General features: G+C 41.5%; 1 protein-coding gene across 19 annotated transcripts in view; it reads right to left on the reverse strand.

The window, feature by feature from the left end:
• The window catches only part of LOC138114469 (glypican-5-like), a 391,856-nt gene that overhangs the window by 302,181 nt on the left and 71,893 nt on the right, over positions 1-17,782 (reverse strand). For 18 of the 19 annotated variants that reach the window (XR_011152642.1, XM_069023921.1, XM_069023914.1 and 15 more), the window contains exon 2: positions 14,166-14,327. Coding sequence is in view for 18 of the 19 variants with exons in the window: in XM_069023914.1 (XP_068880015.1) it covers positions 14,166-14,327 (162 nt within the window). In the remaining variant the exon portion in view is untranslated. Of the gene's footprint in view, positions 1-14,165; positions 14,328-14,846; positions 15,031-17,782 lie in introns of those variants that run through there. The other variant, XM_069023922.1, reaches the window with a different exon arrangement.

The raw sequence follows: 17,782 nt of genomic DNA on the forward strand, positions 1-17,782 counted from the left end.
GCCTCTCTTTGCATATGTATATGTCAGTACTTAACATTTTTTGTATCTCATATGCTCTTTTGGCACTTCCTGACTTTCTCCTGTCCCCCAGCAAGACTCCACGAATGATCCTTCTCTCAGGAATCCATTTTTGCAGGTTGCCAGGAGGAGGATTTTCAGTAATGAGTTCAAGCTGGCTCGTACCCATTGCAGTTCACTCATTTGCCACTTAACAATATATTCCATGGCACATCCCAATAAAGTAATCCTCACTGGGGAAACAACCCTTCCCTTTTCTTTAGCATCATAATTGAAAAGCTTTAGTTTCGTTCTATCCTTGGAGGCAGGGCCCAAGCTCAATTAAATCAGTGCAAAGATTATCAGGGTTTTTAACTCCTTTTGGACTAAAGCCAAGGTGAATGCTATATTCTGTTTTGTAAAGGCTACATACATTTAAATCAGAGAAGACTTTCTCATTCCTGTGTTTTCAGGTAAGAAACAATATTCATCTTGGTAAGAGCTACTTCATCACTCGCTGGTACTGTATTCACCTAATAACATCTGCCAGCACTACTCAGTAGTGCCATACTCAGGGACAGAACCTGCATGCCAGAAAACTCTCCCCTTAGTGGTGCATAAATCCTTACAGTGACTCCAGGACAGCAGTGGCTTCAGTAGGAACTTCTCAAGGAAACACTTCTGAATGACTAACATTCACTTTACTCCCAGGGCACAGATACACTCCTTCATTATTCCCAAGGGTACTGAAATTAGTTACGTACATGAAGATGGATATATTCATAACTAACCAAAAAAATCCACAGAAAAGCAGTCTGGGTTAAAAGGATTCACCCTCCTGCAGGTGGTCTGCTGTTTCTTTAATTTCCCACTCATTTGCTAGTGCCCCCAAAATGTTAACATTTTTGGCAACCAATTTTTTTTTCTGACCATTTTTTTCCAGCTGACTATACTTGAAGAAGTTGGTATTTCTGAAGTGTAAAGCATTAAAAAAATTAAAACTATTCCTTAAATTCGTTTTTATATTTGTACCTTTAGACCTACTCCCCATTCCGTGTGCCATTATTTTATCTGCAGTGTTCCAGCATTTCATACTTTGTATTTACAACTACCATGTGCTCCTTTTCTGCCAAGTTTAGTGACGAAAGAAGGATGCAATGTGCTACAGGAGGTGAGTCCTGCCAAACCCCAATAACCTGTTTTTACCCCATTCACTGTGCAAAAAGAAGTGCCTCAGATTTAGCAGTCTGTAAGAGCATTTCAGAGACCTGTGCATCTCTGTGCCTTTAAAACACAAAAAATTCTCACCTCTAATGTTAACTGCACACCTATATGACTGGCATCTGGATCATTTCCTGCTGAGTCAGATGCAAAAACTGCCCTAATTTCTGACGTCTAGTCCACAGGAGAAAAAAAAAAAAAAAATCAGCTCTTTGCCACACACCAAAACTTCTCCTCAGAGCAACCTGCATGGGTAGAAACAGAAGGAAGGTTTTCCAGAGAGATTAGACCACATTTTCTGTTATGACTTTCACACAACCACCTGGCCCAAAACTACTAACAGAAAAAAAGGAGGATATAACACATGAGGAAGTGATTAAATGCACGTAGAACAGACATTCTAGCTTAGATAACTGGTTTGTCTGCTTGACAGCTGTACTTCTCAGAGTGCTATTTGTCCACCCAAAATTACTGCCTTCCCAGCTGTATGAGCACTGTTGGGTGAAACAGGACTCTGCAGCTGGGCTAGGGCAAGCTAAGCCTAGTCATGGAGAGAAGAAATGAGGAGTGGTTCCCATAGCAGTGACTTCTACACAAGGTGCCAGTGAGGCACAGGGCATCAAACATTCCAGGAATCACTGGTCACATATGGAAAATGCTGATAGCACAAAGAAGCCTTCCAAGAACACAACTAAAAGAGGAAAAAAGAGATCTAAAAGTTCCATGTTTCTACATATGCATCTCTAAAATCCTGGTAGCAGAGACATACAACGTATCATTATAAAAATCCTCTATTCCTGTCCATGGCTGCCTGTTTACAATGAACACTATGAAACCCAACAAAAACAGCAATAGAAAAGGTAAAGAAATTATTATATCCCCTACAGACATACCTCTTTTCCACAGCAATCTAAAACAGGCTAAAGGAAGTTCTCAAAAGCATTTCACAGCACAAATCAGAAAAGATATTACACAACTGCAAAACAGTCATGGCAAAAAGTGTAAGAACAGTTAAAGCTCTTCTTTCTATTAAGAATCCATGAAGGTTTGCATCAATACTTACATTCCAAATATAAACATCTGCAGAGATTCTAACTTTAGCACGGTACAAAGACAAAAGTCTCAATACAGGAAAATGAACAGAGCCAATCTCAAGCCTTTCCCTTTCCAATTAAAAGATTCAGAGCAGATGAAGTTATTCTCAGCAGGAGAAAGCTGTTGGATCCTCTCACATCTGACAAAAACCACCCTTCAATTGCTGTAAATAGGCCTGTAAGACTGCGGGAAAGATCTGGGAGTATGCCGGAAAGACACAACTCATCAGTTCCTTACTTCCAAGTCCTGCTCTCACACTGCTTTCATTCAGATTCACACCAAAGCCAAGAGCTCCTCCACACCATGCCTGAAGAACAGTGGGAGGGTCAGTGGGAAGCTGCTAGGTAGCAGCACCAATCCTTTCCCCACTGAAATGGATAGGAAATAATGCAGCAGATTTTTTTATAATCACACAGATCTTCCTAATTCTGAAATCTAAGATATCTGAGTTTACAGAAAATGTCTTGAGGTTTTTGTAAGGCCGGTAACAATTAAGAGATCCAGTACTTCATTAAGTAAACCCCAACTCTCAGGAAAATAGCAAACAAAAGGCATAATCCAATAGGTGCTTCCAAAATATTTACACTCCATCTGCATGGCCCAAAGTAAAGAAACGCAATCCAAACAGATGTCCATGAAAAAGGCACAGCACCAGGAATCCACATTAACTCCAAATCTGATACGTTGCATGTGTCATTTCACAGATATTTCTGAGGACAGATGAAAAGCCATGCCCATTAAAAGTCATATGGAGGAGTCAGTTTCAGTGAGAATCATGTTCACATACCATGGATTTGAGAGACACCTCTACATAGTTACAGCACAGCAGCTACTTTGATGTCACTTCATCCCTACATCCTTAGAAATGCCAGTCTCCCCACACTGGTGTACACAGGACTGGCCCAAGTGCTCCTTCAAAGCAGCTCTGACAGCCTTGCCATGGGGAAGGGCACCTGTCCAACTCCAAATCAGGGATCCTACACTAGTACCCAGTCAGTACAGGGACAACACTCAACAAGGCATTCCCTGCTCTGCACATACATTCTTCCTTCTCTGGAGAGACACCGAAGAGAAAAGCATGGAGGACAAAGGGGGAAAAGCTGAAGTAACAAAGAGGCGAAAAAGGACTGATCTATGTATTTGTCCATTTGTGCTGTGGGAGGTTGAAACACACCAGCACACAATCACAAAACAAGTGTAACAGCAGTTCTTCTTTCCTTACTTCCATCGTCTGCTACAATTCTAAAAACTTCTGAACATGTTTTGTCTGAAAGTAAACACATGAATGAATAAGCTTATTCAAAATCAAGTACACCTCTTTTTAAACTAAAGTATCCTCCAAGCCTGCCAACCCCAGTGCTCTCAACTGATGGGTGACCAGGGAAGCCATGACACTCCACAGTACCAAGAAAATTATAAACTATGAAACACAAATTCTGAAATCTGACCTAAAAATCCCAACATAACTCAGAATGCTCACTCTTACACTGAAACACATGATCCTGTTGCTTTCACACACCCTCCATCTGTCTGTAGTCCTGTCTCCTGTGTTACAGGAACTGCAATCTGCCTGGGACCCATCAATTGCTTCTTATCACAGTGTCTTAGGGCTTCTTATGCAGCCCCAGCCTATAAATAAAATACCCCACAACAGCAACAAGGCATTTTCTGTTAATAACTGGGTGAAAAGAAAACTTTATTCACACCTAACAGTTTAGATCAGTAATGTGTTATGGTACACAGCATTATTAAAAGGCATATATTCAAATTACTCTAAAAGGAAAAACAGATTACATCTGTATAACAGATTCATTAATTTGTCTAAAAAATGCAAAATAATCTAAGTCATTCTACATTTGTCTTCTAAACCAAGGCAAAAAAAACCCAATGGCAGTGTGTATCTGTAAACCTAAAAAAAAATATTTAATTTTCTGAGTACAATATTCATCCACTCAGTCTACAGTTGGCACACTGCAAACTGAAATGCCACCATCACTGGGGCAAGGAGCTATTTATATTTTCTGTGTTCCTCTGAATATACTTGCTTTGAAATTCTGCTCTCAACCCTGCACTCTCAGTCATTTTCTTTTTAAGTCTGAAAATGCAATGGTGAAAATGAAGAATTTCCTGTAAATTAGTCCTTTTGCACTGAACTATCTACAAGGGTTTTACTCCTATTTTTATTGAACTGTCCAACATTTACAATGTTGCAGTACCAATACTATTACTCAAAAAACATCTACAATTTTGGATCCAGAATTGGCCTAAGAAAATGCCTCTCCTGTTTTCAAATTCACATGAAAAGGACTAATAAGACAACAAAAGAAGTTTTAAACAACTGATCATCTTTGGGAGAGAAGGATGTGTAATAAAAAGCTGAATTATCATTGAAATACCCCCAAACTGACAGACAGTAATCATTTTATTCCAAAAACGTTTTGTGCAGGATCTTCATACACTCACACTCTTATTCAAAACTTTGTCAGAACACATTGTTTTCTCAGATCTTCACCCACTTTTTTCACAAAATGTCAGACTGACTTTGGCGAGCAGGAACTTGGACTCGATTGCATGGAGAACAATTTGATTTCAGATTTCCTAAAGCACTCCCAGAACCAGCAGCAGAATCACTGGGTTGAGGGACTTGATGAAATCAGACTGAGCAGTAATGATGCCTGATGGAAATGCCACGTGAGAACAAAAGGGAAATAACAGGAGAAAACCACCCACCTTCTAGTCCACAGGAAGGAGATGACAGAAATTTCACAACATGGTTGTGAATTAAGTGTGTAACTCCAGAAGAAAGGACACTAAAGGAGATACCAGGTAGCCAAGCCCTCAGATTCATTTGCTCACTTTGCTTTTGCAGGCTTTTTGGTATTTGGTTTTTTTTTGGTTTTTTTTTAAATGAATGAACACTTTGTCTCCAGCCATCTTTGTGTTTTGTATCTCAACTAACATACCATTGGTTTATTGGGCTACAGCTCCACCGTGCTTTTCTACTCTGAAAATATAGCCAACAGCCTGACAAGGTACTGGGAAGAACAAAGAGGAAAAAAAAAAAGATAAATACAAACACCAACAGGTGAAATACAGACAGGGATAGAAGATAACCAAATACACACTCACATGATACGTGTGTGTGCTCATTACATTTCTTGTTGGAGCACCAAGATGCCCTACCCACATTGCCTGAACAACAGTTATAAATAGATGATGAAGAGACTGTCCCTGCCCCAAATTGCTGACATTCTAGGTATCAAATGGCAGTCACAGCCAGACAAGCTCGGGAAGCAAGTTTACATGATGATTATCAAGGCTAAATGGATGATATCTTATCTAGACGATTTGCTGTTTCCTTTTAAATGTATTTAATGTTTATTTCTCTCAGCACTTCACATGGAATTGTCCTATCCTTTCAAAGCCTCAGGCCAAAGTTCTGTAAAATCTGTATTTAATAAACTGAATGTTACAAAGATACCTAAACAATACAGCACTTTTGCTTAGCAGTCAAAGCATTGCAATTCCAGAAATAAGCCAAAAACTTCAACACTTATAAGTATATAATGATTGCCAGTATAAGCTTCTGGAAATATTATCCAGTTATCCACAAGCACCGTTCTGCATACGCATTCCTCAGAAAGAACTGCACCATTTCAGAAGCCAAACCTGCACACAACACACAGGAACTCTTGTAACAGCGAGCTGCTCACAGTGCTGGTGACTCCCAAGTGTGACTGCTGATTGCCACTGGATAAAAGGTCATTTTAGTGTTAATAGGTAAGACTTAATGTAGAGTTTTCCTATGTTTAAGGAGAAACCCACTATTAACAATACAATCACTAGCTGTAGTTATCCTATAAAGACTTATGTGGACATAATCCTTGCTAGATATGGTTTGCAGGACAGCGATTTCCATTCTATGGCTAGAATTAAGCGTCCTTCCTAGGTTACGTATGCTTTCAAATCAAGTGGGAAAAAAGCCATCAGAATTTTCTTATTTCCTCCATTATTCCTCTGATTTTTCCTGCATTCTTTTAAAGACTTGCAATTTCTTCTTCTTAACAAGCTGCCCAAATGACAAGAAGCAGCCAAGGGATATATTAATGCAATCAGAAGCACACAGAAATTACCAAGATCAACAGTTATTTACATTCTGTTGGAGTTAGAGATGCTGATAAAACACCAGGGTCACAGGTGCTGTAGAGATCCAGGATAAATCCTGGTGCCTCTCTCAGGGCTGCCAGTAAGAGTCAAGGCAGACAACAGCTGATACACACACGGACAGGAAGGACAGAAGGGGGCAAGAGCATGAGAAACCTGGTCAGTGCAAGAGGCAGCAGATGCATCAGAGTTTGGGTTGGCCTTTCACAAGTGTTTTGTTTACCATGACCTTAAGGAGAGTTTTAAGAACAGCATGTAAAGGAAGGCAGTGAAGGCACAGAGCATCTTTACAGCTCACACATCTCTAATGTGAAAGGGAGCATAGGAGAAGCCAAAACTGTACCCATCTGGATTTTTATACTGAGAGAAAAGGCTGGAATTACTGGCCTGTGACAGTACCTGATATTTAGATCACAGGTGACCAGCAGCATGGACTACACTGGAAAATACAAGATGGAAGGTGTCTTAGATGCAGGAGGGGGGCACTATTAAAGAGACGCAGAATGGGATCAGTAGTTTGATTAGGGAAATTATCTTTTCAGTACGATTTAAATAACCTTGAATAAACAGTGAAAACCATAAAAACCCATCAGATACTTGCTTTCTGTAATGTATCCTATGGGAAATGAAACAGTATGGAAAAAATCTAAGAGGCACACGGTCTCAGAGGACATGAGAAGCTGGAATTAACTTCTGCACAAGCTCATTTTGTGCTTAATATGCACTACAGGAAAATTTTAAAGGTGAGAGTTTATTTGGGGTTTTTCCACATTTAATTTTAAATTTGTATGTACATAGAAATAAAGCCAATTTCTTAAATTATTAGTGGATAGTAGATCATCCCACTGATTTCAATATCTATGAAAAATGGAGCAATACAAGACACCAAGGAAGAAACTTATTGATTTTTTTGTAACATACAGCATGAAAGCATCAATCTGAATCTAGAATCCTGACAAAAGTGTACACACAACTTCTGAAAATGTATTATTCCAAAGCATCACAGGTAGTCTTTCAGCCACCTCACACCATTCAGAATGTTTAGAGACAGAATACACAAGCTGCACAGTGAGTTCAATAATCTCCATTCACAATGTAATGTTAATATTTACTCACAGTCCCTGGACCACCACCAAGATTTTCTTTTAATATTCAGAAGATAAAAGGTGAGAGCATTAGGGAGCAGCACATTGCAAACTGTTTATTTTGCTGAGAAAAGGACAGTTACAGGAAAGAATTTAACACCCCCTTCCATCAGCCCACATGCAGACAAAGACTGAATGAAGTCTTAGCAAAGCCCCGGGCTCTAAAATCATACATGGCATATAGAAGATAAAAAATTATGGGAAATAATACATTTGTAATGGTAAAATTCCAGGATCAACTGACACAATGGAACAAGCAGGCAATGTGTTTAAAGCAGGAAACCTGAAGTATAATACAGCTGCCATCAGCACGCAGCCAACATTACCAATTCTGTTGTGGCAACCAAAAGATAACCTAGGGAAAGAAGAATTAAGGGACAGTGAACCCAACAATGGATAACTGCACCACTGGATAATTGGTACATCTTGGTCTAGACTTGGCAAGCTCTGGTATTATCAGTCTCCAGGGTAAGAGGGAAGCATGTTCATATTTCTGATAGATCTCCCTGTTCATTTACTGCCCAGGACTGCGTGAAGTGGCCTCGCAGCCTCACCTGATCTGACAGTCCTGTGTGTAGCAATGGAAACATGTGGCAAGAGAGGGGATAAAATCTGGGTGGCAGAACCAGAAGACCACCTCTGGTTACCCACAGGAGTAATGCTTCACCACCATGGCACCTAAGTTTCCTGGTCACACAGGACATTTATTCCTGATGGAATCTGCCTCTCCTGCCCTACAGTTCATCTTCCATTGCCTCCACCCAACATAAACTGTTTCACACAGGATGGCAAACTAGTGGAACTCCTGTCTCCAAACGGATGGCACACTGTATTTACCAACTTTCAGGCAGCACCAAAATACAAAGGAGGAGTCTTATTCCCACAGAGTTGATGAAAACCATCCCTTTCTCCTACTGCACCTGCTCCGGAACACTGACCCCAGTCCTCACTTAGGGCAAAGCAGCCCAACCACGCCAAGATCAAGGACAAAAGAAGCATCTCCCACTCCTGCAGCAAACACCTCAGGAGACTACAATCAGACAAAATTCCTTTCCCTTCAAAGTCTCTAGAAATCAAAAATACTTTTTTTAGAAGGATCCTATGGTATATGATGTGCCGCTTTAGGAAACACATTTTCCCTTCCATGTTCCTCCCTTCACCTATCTGCAGCACCAATGCACCCACACTGAGGTACTTTCCAGAAGTGCTTTAAGTCTTGTAGACAAAGACTATCCCAGAAAGTGCTGAGTTTACATTTCAACTAAGACCAGCAGCAACCAAGATAAGGCTGGTTTTGTCACAGGGATGAAAACAGGCTTCTTGTACCTACAGCCCCAAACACAGCCAGCAGTGCTCCACCAGCAGGCAGCTCACAGCTAAGAAGGGATATTCCAGCCTTGGACTGCATCCATAACCCCAGCTCTCACTCCTGTTGTAGAACACAGATCCAGTGGTCCTCTGGAACAGGAGTGGGACAGAAACTCTAGCAGAGCCTCTCTCCCTGTAGGAAATCATTTTTGCCAAGAGCTAAACTGAATTCTACATCCTGGCCAACTTTCAGCTCAAAGGTCAGCAGAGTGCAAAACAAGTGGAAAGGGGCGGGTAACAATTTGTCTGAGTAAATGACTAAGCAGTACAGGACTACAAAAACCTATTCAAAAAACAACACTTCTGCATTTCTATAATCCAGCAGTAAAAACAAGAACCAGAAGCATTGGTGGTGAGCTTTGGCAGGTTTCTGCTGGTGATGGTTGGCTTTTTTTTAAAAAGCTCATTGATTTTTGGACTGCATCCATCTCCAGCATTGTGGCTACACTTCATGTAGTAATTTACTTCAATCCAGAGCGCATTTCTACAGCCAAGTCTTTGTTTTGTAAATGTCACTGCACTTCAACACCATTAACCAGACACCCCTATTTCAAGCTGATATTCCTAAATTCAGTAAAAAGAAGTATCAGCAACACTGCAACTGAGCCAAATGAAAATGGAAAATGTTTTTGACTCCATATAGCTCTGAGTGCAGCGTAGTGTATAATTCATTTCTGGGAGAGTTTGGATCAGTTGATTAATGGGCCCACTAGTGCTATCCATCCCAAGACCCCCTGAAACCACCCAGTCATCCCCACTCTCCATGGAGGCTCTCAGAGGAAAACATTTGTGCTTAAGGACTTCATGGATCAAGTACGCACTAACTTTCAGGTATTTTACTGACAACCAGAAGTCCTGGACTCCATGCCTGCTACAACAAGCTTCCCTTTCCATCTCGTATCATTCACGTCCTTCCCAGTTGCCTGCTTGGATCAGATGGCAACAAGACAAACCAATATGCAGGCACTGCAAAGTCTGGGCAACTGCAGCTATTAGAAACTGCAGCAAGGTGCTTTCCCAACTAGCATCTTTCCATTCCATATAGAGCAGAGGGTAAGCACAGCTTTGCCAAACCCCTTGGATTAGGAGTGAGAGGAATAGTGCTCCAAAGCTCATCTTCCCTCCTGTAGCTGGGAGAACACTGGAACTGGGACCACCACCTGACACTCACGGTCAAATGAATGTTATTTCAGAAAAGCAAGACAAATTAGTGCTTTATGACCAACAAGTTTTCATTCATGGAAGCTTTCCCTTCAGAAGCTAAGTGAACAACTCCTATTGCCTGCTGCAAAAACAAGTGCAGATAACAGTAATTTTTTTAAACTACTGAGCTCAAAGTTTTTCACCATACATCTGATAGCTGCTAATTTGGTGACTGAAAAGTATGTAGGTTTAAAAGTATCTTGCTCTGCCTCTCTGGAAAGACCATCAGCAGAACAAATAAATTAACAGCGTTTGGATTCTCATTACCACAAATTAGCCTCAGCATAAGATGACAGGAGCAGAGCCAAGCTGTCTGTGGGTCCTTATGTGGCACCTGTTAGCACTCCATAAAGGACACAGAAAAGGGAGGCCAGGTTCTCTCTGCTGTCTGACCACAACAAAGCTTTCCTGTCAGACTATTGATACCTCTTCTGACAGCAACTTTCACCCTGCACACCCACACCACTCCTAATCCACTAACAATGAAGCAGTTGCCTTACTTGGAAGTATCCCCATAGAGTGGAAGGACTGCATGAGGAAATTGGGACAGGAATGGATGACTGCCAAATAACATGTATCCTCACCACAAAGACATCCATCTAAAACAATACACAGCCTAAAATAACCACTGGGACAAAGAAAGCAGTAAATTCAAAAGAGAATCTTTGGATCATCAAAGGAGAAAGTGAGATACAAAATGAAAGTGTTCTGTTTCATCATTCATTTAAAAGTTCTGCTGGGCATTTCAGGCAGCAGCCACAGGAGCAAACACAAAGGCAGGCACATCTTTAGATGGGACAAAGTGACCTGCTCCAAAATGTCTCCAAGACAAAGCCAGCTGTGAAGAAACAAAGGCTGACCAGGAGGATCATTACAACAGGCATATTCTCCTCTGTTACACTGCTCCTATTACAGCCTGGATCACTTACTCATCTCATGCACTTATTCCTCCTTGCCTCTGATGCCATGTGGAGCAGTCACGAATCTGTCAAGGGACTAAAACCATGGTTATAACCTTGAGGCTACACCATGGACCAGAACATGAAGAGGAAGCGAATGCATCAGCTTTCCACAAAACCCTCCCACAGGGCCCTGTTTGCATTCAACGTGTCAGACACCTGGAACATTTTGTGTCACTGTATGATTCTGCAGGAGCTAATTCTGATGCTGTGCCTCCCAAACAGCCAGTTGGCCCTTTCATTCCTGCCTCTCTCCCTTCCTCCTGTCCTGTTACTCATGGGGAGGACATTCTGCAGCCTGCAGTTGATGCCAGTGGGCCTCTTCCTATCAGTGCTTTCAGCACTCAAGACAGACATTCAAGCAGAAAAAAAAACAAAACAAAACAAAACAACAAAAACCAGGAGTTTGATTTAGTAAAGTGTTTGAGCAAAAGACTGGCTTGCTAATATTGAAAACTTTAAATGGGGAAATACAGTGGGACTGAACCTTAGTGCTAAAGCTGTCCGTATATATGGATTGGGCACTAGCCCAAAGAAAACAAGCCTGCCCACAGCTGCAATATATTTAATCAGGTCTTACAGACCAATTATTCTGCACAGCTAAATCCAGCACTTGTGAAAATTGTCTTATTTCAGCTGTAGGAAAAGCTACTAAGTAACATTTTCACATTTTCAATTTCAAGAAGAAAGCCCAAGACAGTATCTCTTCAAGTCCAAAATATCCACAGCCAACAGCAGTACCGAGGCAGTGTAAAAGGAATATTTAACCAAACACGTATCAAAACTTCTACTCACGTGAGAAAGCTCCTTATTATTAATACTTGTGACACTTAAATGTCCTCAGAACTGCCTTTTGACTTCTCTGAAAGAATCTAAGGAGATAAGAACTTAAAAAAAAACAAAAAAACAAAATCACATTCTCCTTGGGTGTCTCCCCTTTCAAAAAGGTTGATCTCTTTTTCCCAATGCAATTTAACTCCCACCACTATGTTCTCAGAGATGGACTACTGAAAATCCATTTCTTACACCACAGTATCTTGAGAATTATTTCACTAGTACTGGTATAATATTAGTGGTATTGTCTGCTTTAAGTGCATAAAAAGCAGTTAAGATTTCCTTTCCCCAGAAGCAGGCAGCAAGGCTAACTACTGCTTTGCTTTGACTAAACTAACAGTACTAAAAATGTGTATATATAAAAGTAAATTGTGCATGAAAATTGTACAAGTAAACACCACCCCATACAAATGAATAAAGTGCTGTTTTTCAGAAAGTCTGAGTCAGTTCTCACTGCTGCAAGAAACATGAAATCTAAACAGCATCTGAAAGCTTCTAAAATCAGGGTTTCCTTTTCTCAGGCCGTAAAATGTGCTGTTGGCACACTCACTTTATCATTGAAAATAGCGACACGTGAAAGCCGACCAAAAGGACAGAGTTAATTCAATGCAACAATCTTCTCCCTCAGTAAATGTCTCACACAGCACCACTCTTAGCTACAGAATGTTTATCCAGCACAAGATAGAGAGGCTTTTCACTGACACCTGGGACAAAACCAGAGAACAAAAGCAGCTCCCAATGCAAGCGAGCAAAGTTACATTTTTCAAGTGTTCCCACCTAATGCAGACAGAAGGCCAGCCACAGCAAGTCACAACAAACAACCTATTTACCCACTTCCAGAAAATGCTTGTAAATTTAAACTGTGTGAAATGTCTAACTACTGCTTTCATTCCATCAAAAGGCTTCATCAGCAATGGACAAGAAAGCCTCTGGCTTGACCTAAAAGGGCTGGTAGGTTAATCTATTCTGACCCTACCTTTATTCCATCATAATACTGAAAGATTGCTTGAATGAATAACCAGCATTTAACAATGCCAACAGCCACCCTTTCACTACAGTGCTCCTCTGAAGTGCCCTCCAAGCCAATTTTTTAATGAAGGGGGTATCAAACATTTTCAAAAATTAAATGTAAAATAAACCAAAATGCTATTTCTCACTCATGGGTAAAAAAGGAAAGAGATATAAAAAACTAAAAGCAGAAGAAAATTTTTCTCTTGTCCCTTCATGTCTCTTTCAGACTTCCACCATCACTTATTGTCAATTTAAGATAATATGCTGTCTCTTATTAACTGTCAGTCTCATCTTTTATTTATAGTATTTTCACTCAAATGAGAGAAACTAGACAAAAAAAGGTACTACTTGATAAAACCTGCCTTCTAACAATAGGCTTAATCATCCAGGCCCCAACACTTGGTATTTTAATAACTACTGGCTTCATTTCAGAACCCATTCCATAAGAGTGCTCAGCATTGAACACAGCAAAGCAGAGAGTTAAAATTAAGCATGTAATTAGTCCCACAGAGGTCACTAAGCTGGATTCATCACTCATTGAGTGATTTAATCACTCAACTCTCATAAGTTTAAAGTTCACAGCCTATGTTTAAATGCCCTTCTGGAGAAGGGTCTCCAGTGCTCAACACTACAGTGCACCGTTCTACCCAAGCATTTTCTTCCTGGTAATAGTACAATAACCACCTGTATGAAGGAACTAAATAGTCTTATATGTGCCTGTTAGAGCAAGGTACTCCTGCACTTAGACATGAAGCAAGAGCTGTGTTCTCATTTGACACCTCAGAGCACTTATTCCTCAGCATCAACAAACAAATGCCCGTTCATGCGACTTCTACACCTGCAAATGGTTTAGCAACACAGAGAGTATCAAAAAGCAAGACCATCAGGCACTGAAAAGACACTTGAAAATGCCTTAAAAAATCCACACTAACCCCAGGAACAAAGTCTTGGCTTCAATCTGTTCCTGATTAGATTTAGGAAGATGCTTAACATACCAGACAAGATTAAGTGCCATCACCTTTACCCAAAAGCACAATCATCAAAGAACTGGGAAGCAAACCATAAGGCAGTGACAACAGCATGTGATGCAAGAGGAATGAAAAATAAAGATAAGAGCTTTCCTCTGGCTTGCAGAGGATACTGTTATAAACTACTCAAAATTTCCTACCTTGAAAAGCTGTGATGTGACCAACAATCATGTACTTCAGTTCAAAGTTCAGTGCCTGGATACTCTGAGTCCTCTCCCTTCGAACAGCTGCCTGGTAGCTTTCTTCCATTTTTTTGGTGCAACATGTTGGTGCCCTGTGTTGACAGATCTGTAAATCTGACTCTTAAAGCAAACAAGAAAAACACAATAATCAGAAAACCCTTGAACTTACACTGTAGAAGTAATGCTTCTTAATATCAGAAACACAACATTTTAAATTTTGAAACAAGACAAAACACAAGGAATGACAATGTGAAACTCAGCTGTTGTCAGAAGGACACAAAGTTGTGATTGTTTCATCTAAATTTAAGTAACATTACATTATCAGCTGATAAGTTATTTTACACTGTTAAGAACCCTGGGCACAAAAGTTACCTGAACACAGTCAGGGGCAGCACAACAGAATCATCATCATGATGATGAACCATCAAAGGGGCAACATTCCCACTGTACACCTGGTGCTAAGGGTATCAAAACCTGAATGTGTGAATGATAACCATTAGGATCCAATACTCACCCACATTGTGCCTCAAGGAATCACCTATTCACCTCTTATACAAGGGGAACCTTCTTTAAAAAATCTGAGCTCCTGGGCAGCTCACCAAAAAAAAAAAAAATTAAAGGCACTGCAATCACTCTCACCTTGCAACTACAGAGAAAGTTGAAAGTTGATTAAAAACTTCATTCTTGTAGAATGGGGTTTTAATCATTCCATCTTTGTACGTGTTTCAGCAAGTTTAGTATCCTCGATAAGGAAACCTACATCACAGAGCTGTGATGGACACACTCAGGGTCTATTTGTTCTACAGCACAGGATATGCAAGTGCCAGAAAGGATCTGGTACAGACCGCAGATGAGCGTTTTCTCACGCTTCACAAATACATGCTTTAGAAGGGGAGGAAAAAAGCAAGAGACTATTAAGCAATTAAATCCAAAACCAGAGGCACACATAAATACCAGAGCCCAAACAGTCACACGGTATTAAGTGTGACAGTGTGTCAGGGGCTTCCTTCCCTCCACCTCAAGGCAGAAACAGATGCTCTGAGGGAAAGGGGCTGCAGGTGTCCACCTCCATCCCATCCTTCCAGCTCTAGGGAAGGAGACAGCCTTTCCCAGGAAGACCAGTGCCACACAGGTGGCCAAGTTTCCCAGTCCCACCCCACAACTGGCTGTATGTGCCCTTTGAACTGGAGCTGGTATGTCCCCACAATGCCCCTCTCTGTGCCCAAGGTGCATCTCTGTTTTAAACCACTGCAAACACCACTGGCAATCCCTCCCCACACAGCACCAGCTGGGCTGGAGGGCACACATGGATGAAAAAGACCCAATTCTCCAAAGAGCCATAATTCCTCCAGGGGATTTCTCACCCAGGCCACTGCAGAGAACCCAGACCAGGCCTTGGGATGGAAATATTAATGAACCATCACCTGCACTACCTCTCACACCTGGCCTTGCAGGTTAATGCACAGCAGTGTTCCACATAATTGACAGTGATGAAAAACAGGGGGATGCACACTGGAAAAACAAGGATGCACACTGGAAAATCAGTAGACACCTCCAAAGGACCAGGCTCTGCTCAGAGCCAGCTCCAGGTCACCAGCTCACTGAGACCAAACCTGCAGGGAGGAGCTTCAATAAATCTCCCTCACCAGGGAAAAAAATAAAAACACCAAGTTAGCTAAAACATCTCATTTGACTTAAAAATGTTGCTCCAGCTTATAGCAACTCTCATTGGAAAATGCAGCTAATTTATATCAAGAAGGTCAAAACCAAAGTAAAATATTTCAATTTGCTACATTTTTATGTAAGTTTGCAAACAAAGATCAAAGCTGTCACAGACTGACCTGAATCAGGACACCATTTTGGGGGTGGATTTGTTTCACACTTCAATCTTATTTCAAATATAGGAAACAAAACTCTCCACACTCCAGTGTGAAGCCCCAAACCCTGCTGAAGGCCCTGGCAGAAGCCAGCAGGCTGCCAAAAGCAGCAGCAGGAGGGCTGCACGCTCGTCACCAGCTGGGCACGCTCATCTGCTCTTGGCTGCCAGAGAAGCTGTCCCAAGGTTGAAATTAGCTTCTTGGCCAGGCTAATTTTAACTTGGATGGGTTCCCTGATTCAGTTCACCCCCTCAACACGTTTGTCCTTTCACAAGGAACTGGGGGTCAGGGAAGGACCACTTTTCTGAGCTGGCACCACCAAAGCATGAGTGAAATTGTAATACAGACTGCAGAGCGACTCAGTCATACACAAATAGGTGTCTGAGCAGAGGGGTTGTAAATGTTGCTCGGCATCTGCAGTGCCAAGCTGCTGACACCCAGAGCCTACAGCTTTGTTTGATGGGGTTTTGCAAAGCTCAGACCTGTAACAAAAAAAGTTTGAAATCTCAGGTGCTCCGTGCTGACCCTGGCAAGGAGGCAATCCATGGCTATCAGAGCTGCACCTGGCATTCCCCTCTGAACCGAGACACATGGGAACCTGCTACTCCTTCAGAAAGCTTTAAGGATAGGGATATCTCAGCTGGAACTGCGCTCCTGGGATTCCCCACCCAGCTACCTCCCCTGATGAATACTCCCCGCAGCATGAAGGCTAGGAGTTGTTGGTCCAGAGCCAAAATGACATAGAAGGCACTCTTAAACAGAAACAGCACTAAGCCCCTGACAGTTAAGGAGCCTGATGTAAAACACAGAGCATTGAAAGCACAGCAAAGAGCAAGCCCCACTCTCCTCACAGGACTGTCAGGTCACTGCTGTCATGCACACAGCCTGGCAATTTCACTTTCTCCTGTATTAGCCTGAGGGTATCACTTTTAACACAATTATAGAAACCTAATAAAAGGTTTCAGTGCTATACATGCTTGGGTGCCGAGATTAAATTAGAACTCATTAGTAATATCTTAATGTCTCTAATAACTCTGATACTAATTTTAGTTTCTCCCATCTCTTTCATCTTAATGAAAAATACCCTCTCCAACAGGAAGAGGGGAGGAGCAGTGACAGAGGGGTGGCCAAGGGGCTGAGCACCCCAGAGACAGAGCACCCCATTAGCCCTGCTCAGAGTGTGCTGCCCACCAGCCATAGGGACACAGCCTTAAGGGAAGACTCCTCCCTTTTTTAAGGAACAAAGCCATTCAATACACCAGAGTTTAGAAAGCACCATTCCCAAAAGACAGAAGTTACCAACAGCATCATTTCAAGATTTCACCCTGCTAATTTCCCTCTAGGACTTGCTTACCAGCTTTCCCCAAGCTGCCTCTCATTTCCTAACTAGTACTTTAGTTTGGGAGGCACCTCAAGCTCAACCTTCTCTTTAAAGCAGGTCTAACTACCTAAGAGCTTCATCTGGTCAAGTTTCAAAGTGTCTACAAAGATGAACAACACCACAGCTTCTCAGGATGTGTTTCAGCATTTGACTCCACTCACAGTAAAATAAGCAAATTAAAAATTTCTATCTGAAGATAATTTCCCATGTTCCATCTCACATCTGTGGTTTTTCAGTATGCAGCCATGTACCTACAAGAATGTGACTCCACTTTCTCTATTTCCTCCCAAAAGGTAGCTGAAGACAGCAGTATGGCC

Source organism: Aphelocoma coerulescens, chromosome 9 (assembly GCF_041296385.1).
Source record: "Aphelocoma coerulescens isolate FSJ_1873_10779 chromosome 9, UR_Acoe_1.0, whole genome shotgun sequence".
NCBI lineage: Eukaryota > Metazoa > Chordata > Aves > Passeriformes > Corvidae > Aphelocoma > Aphelocoma coerulescens.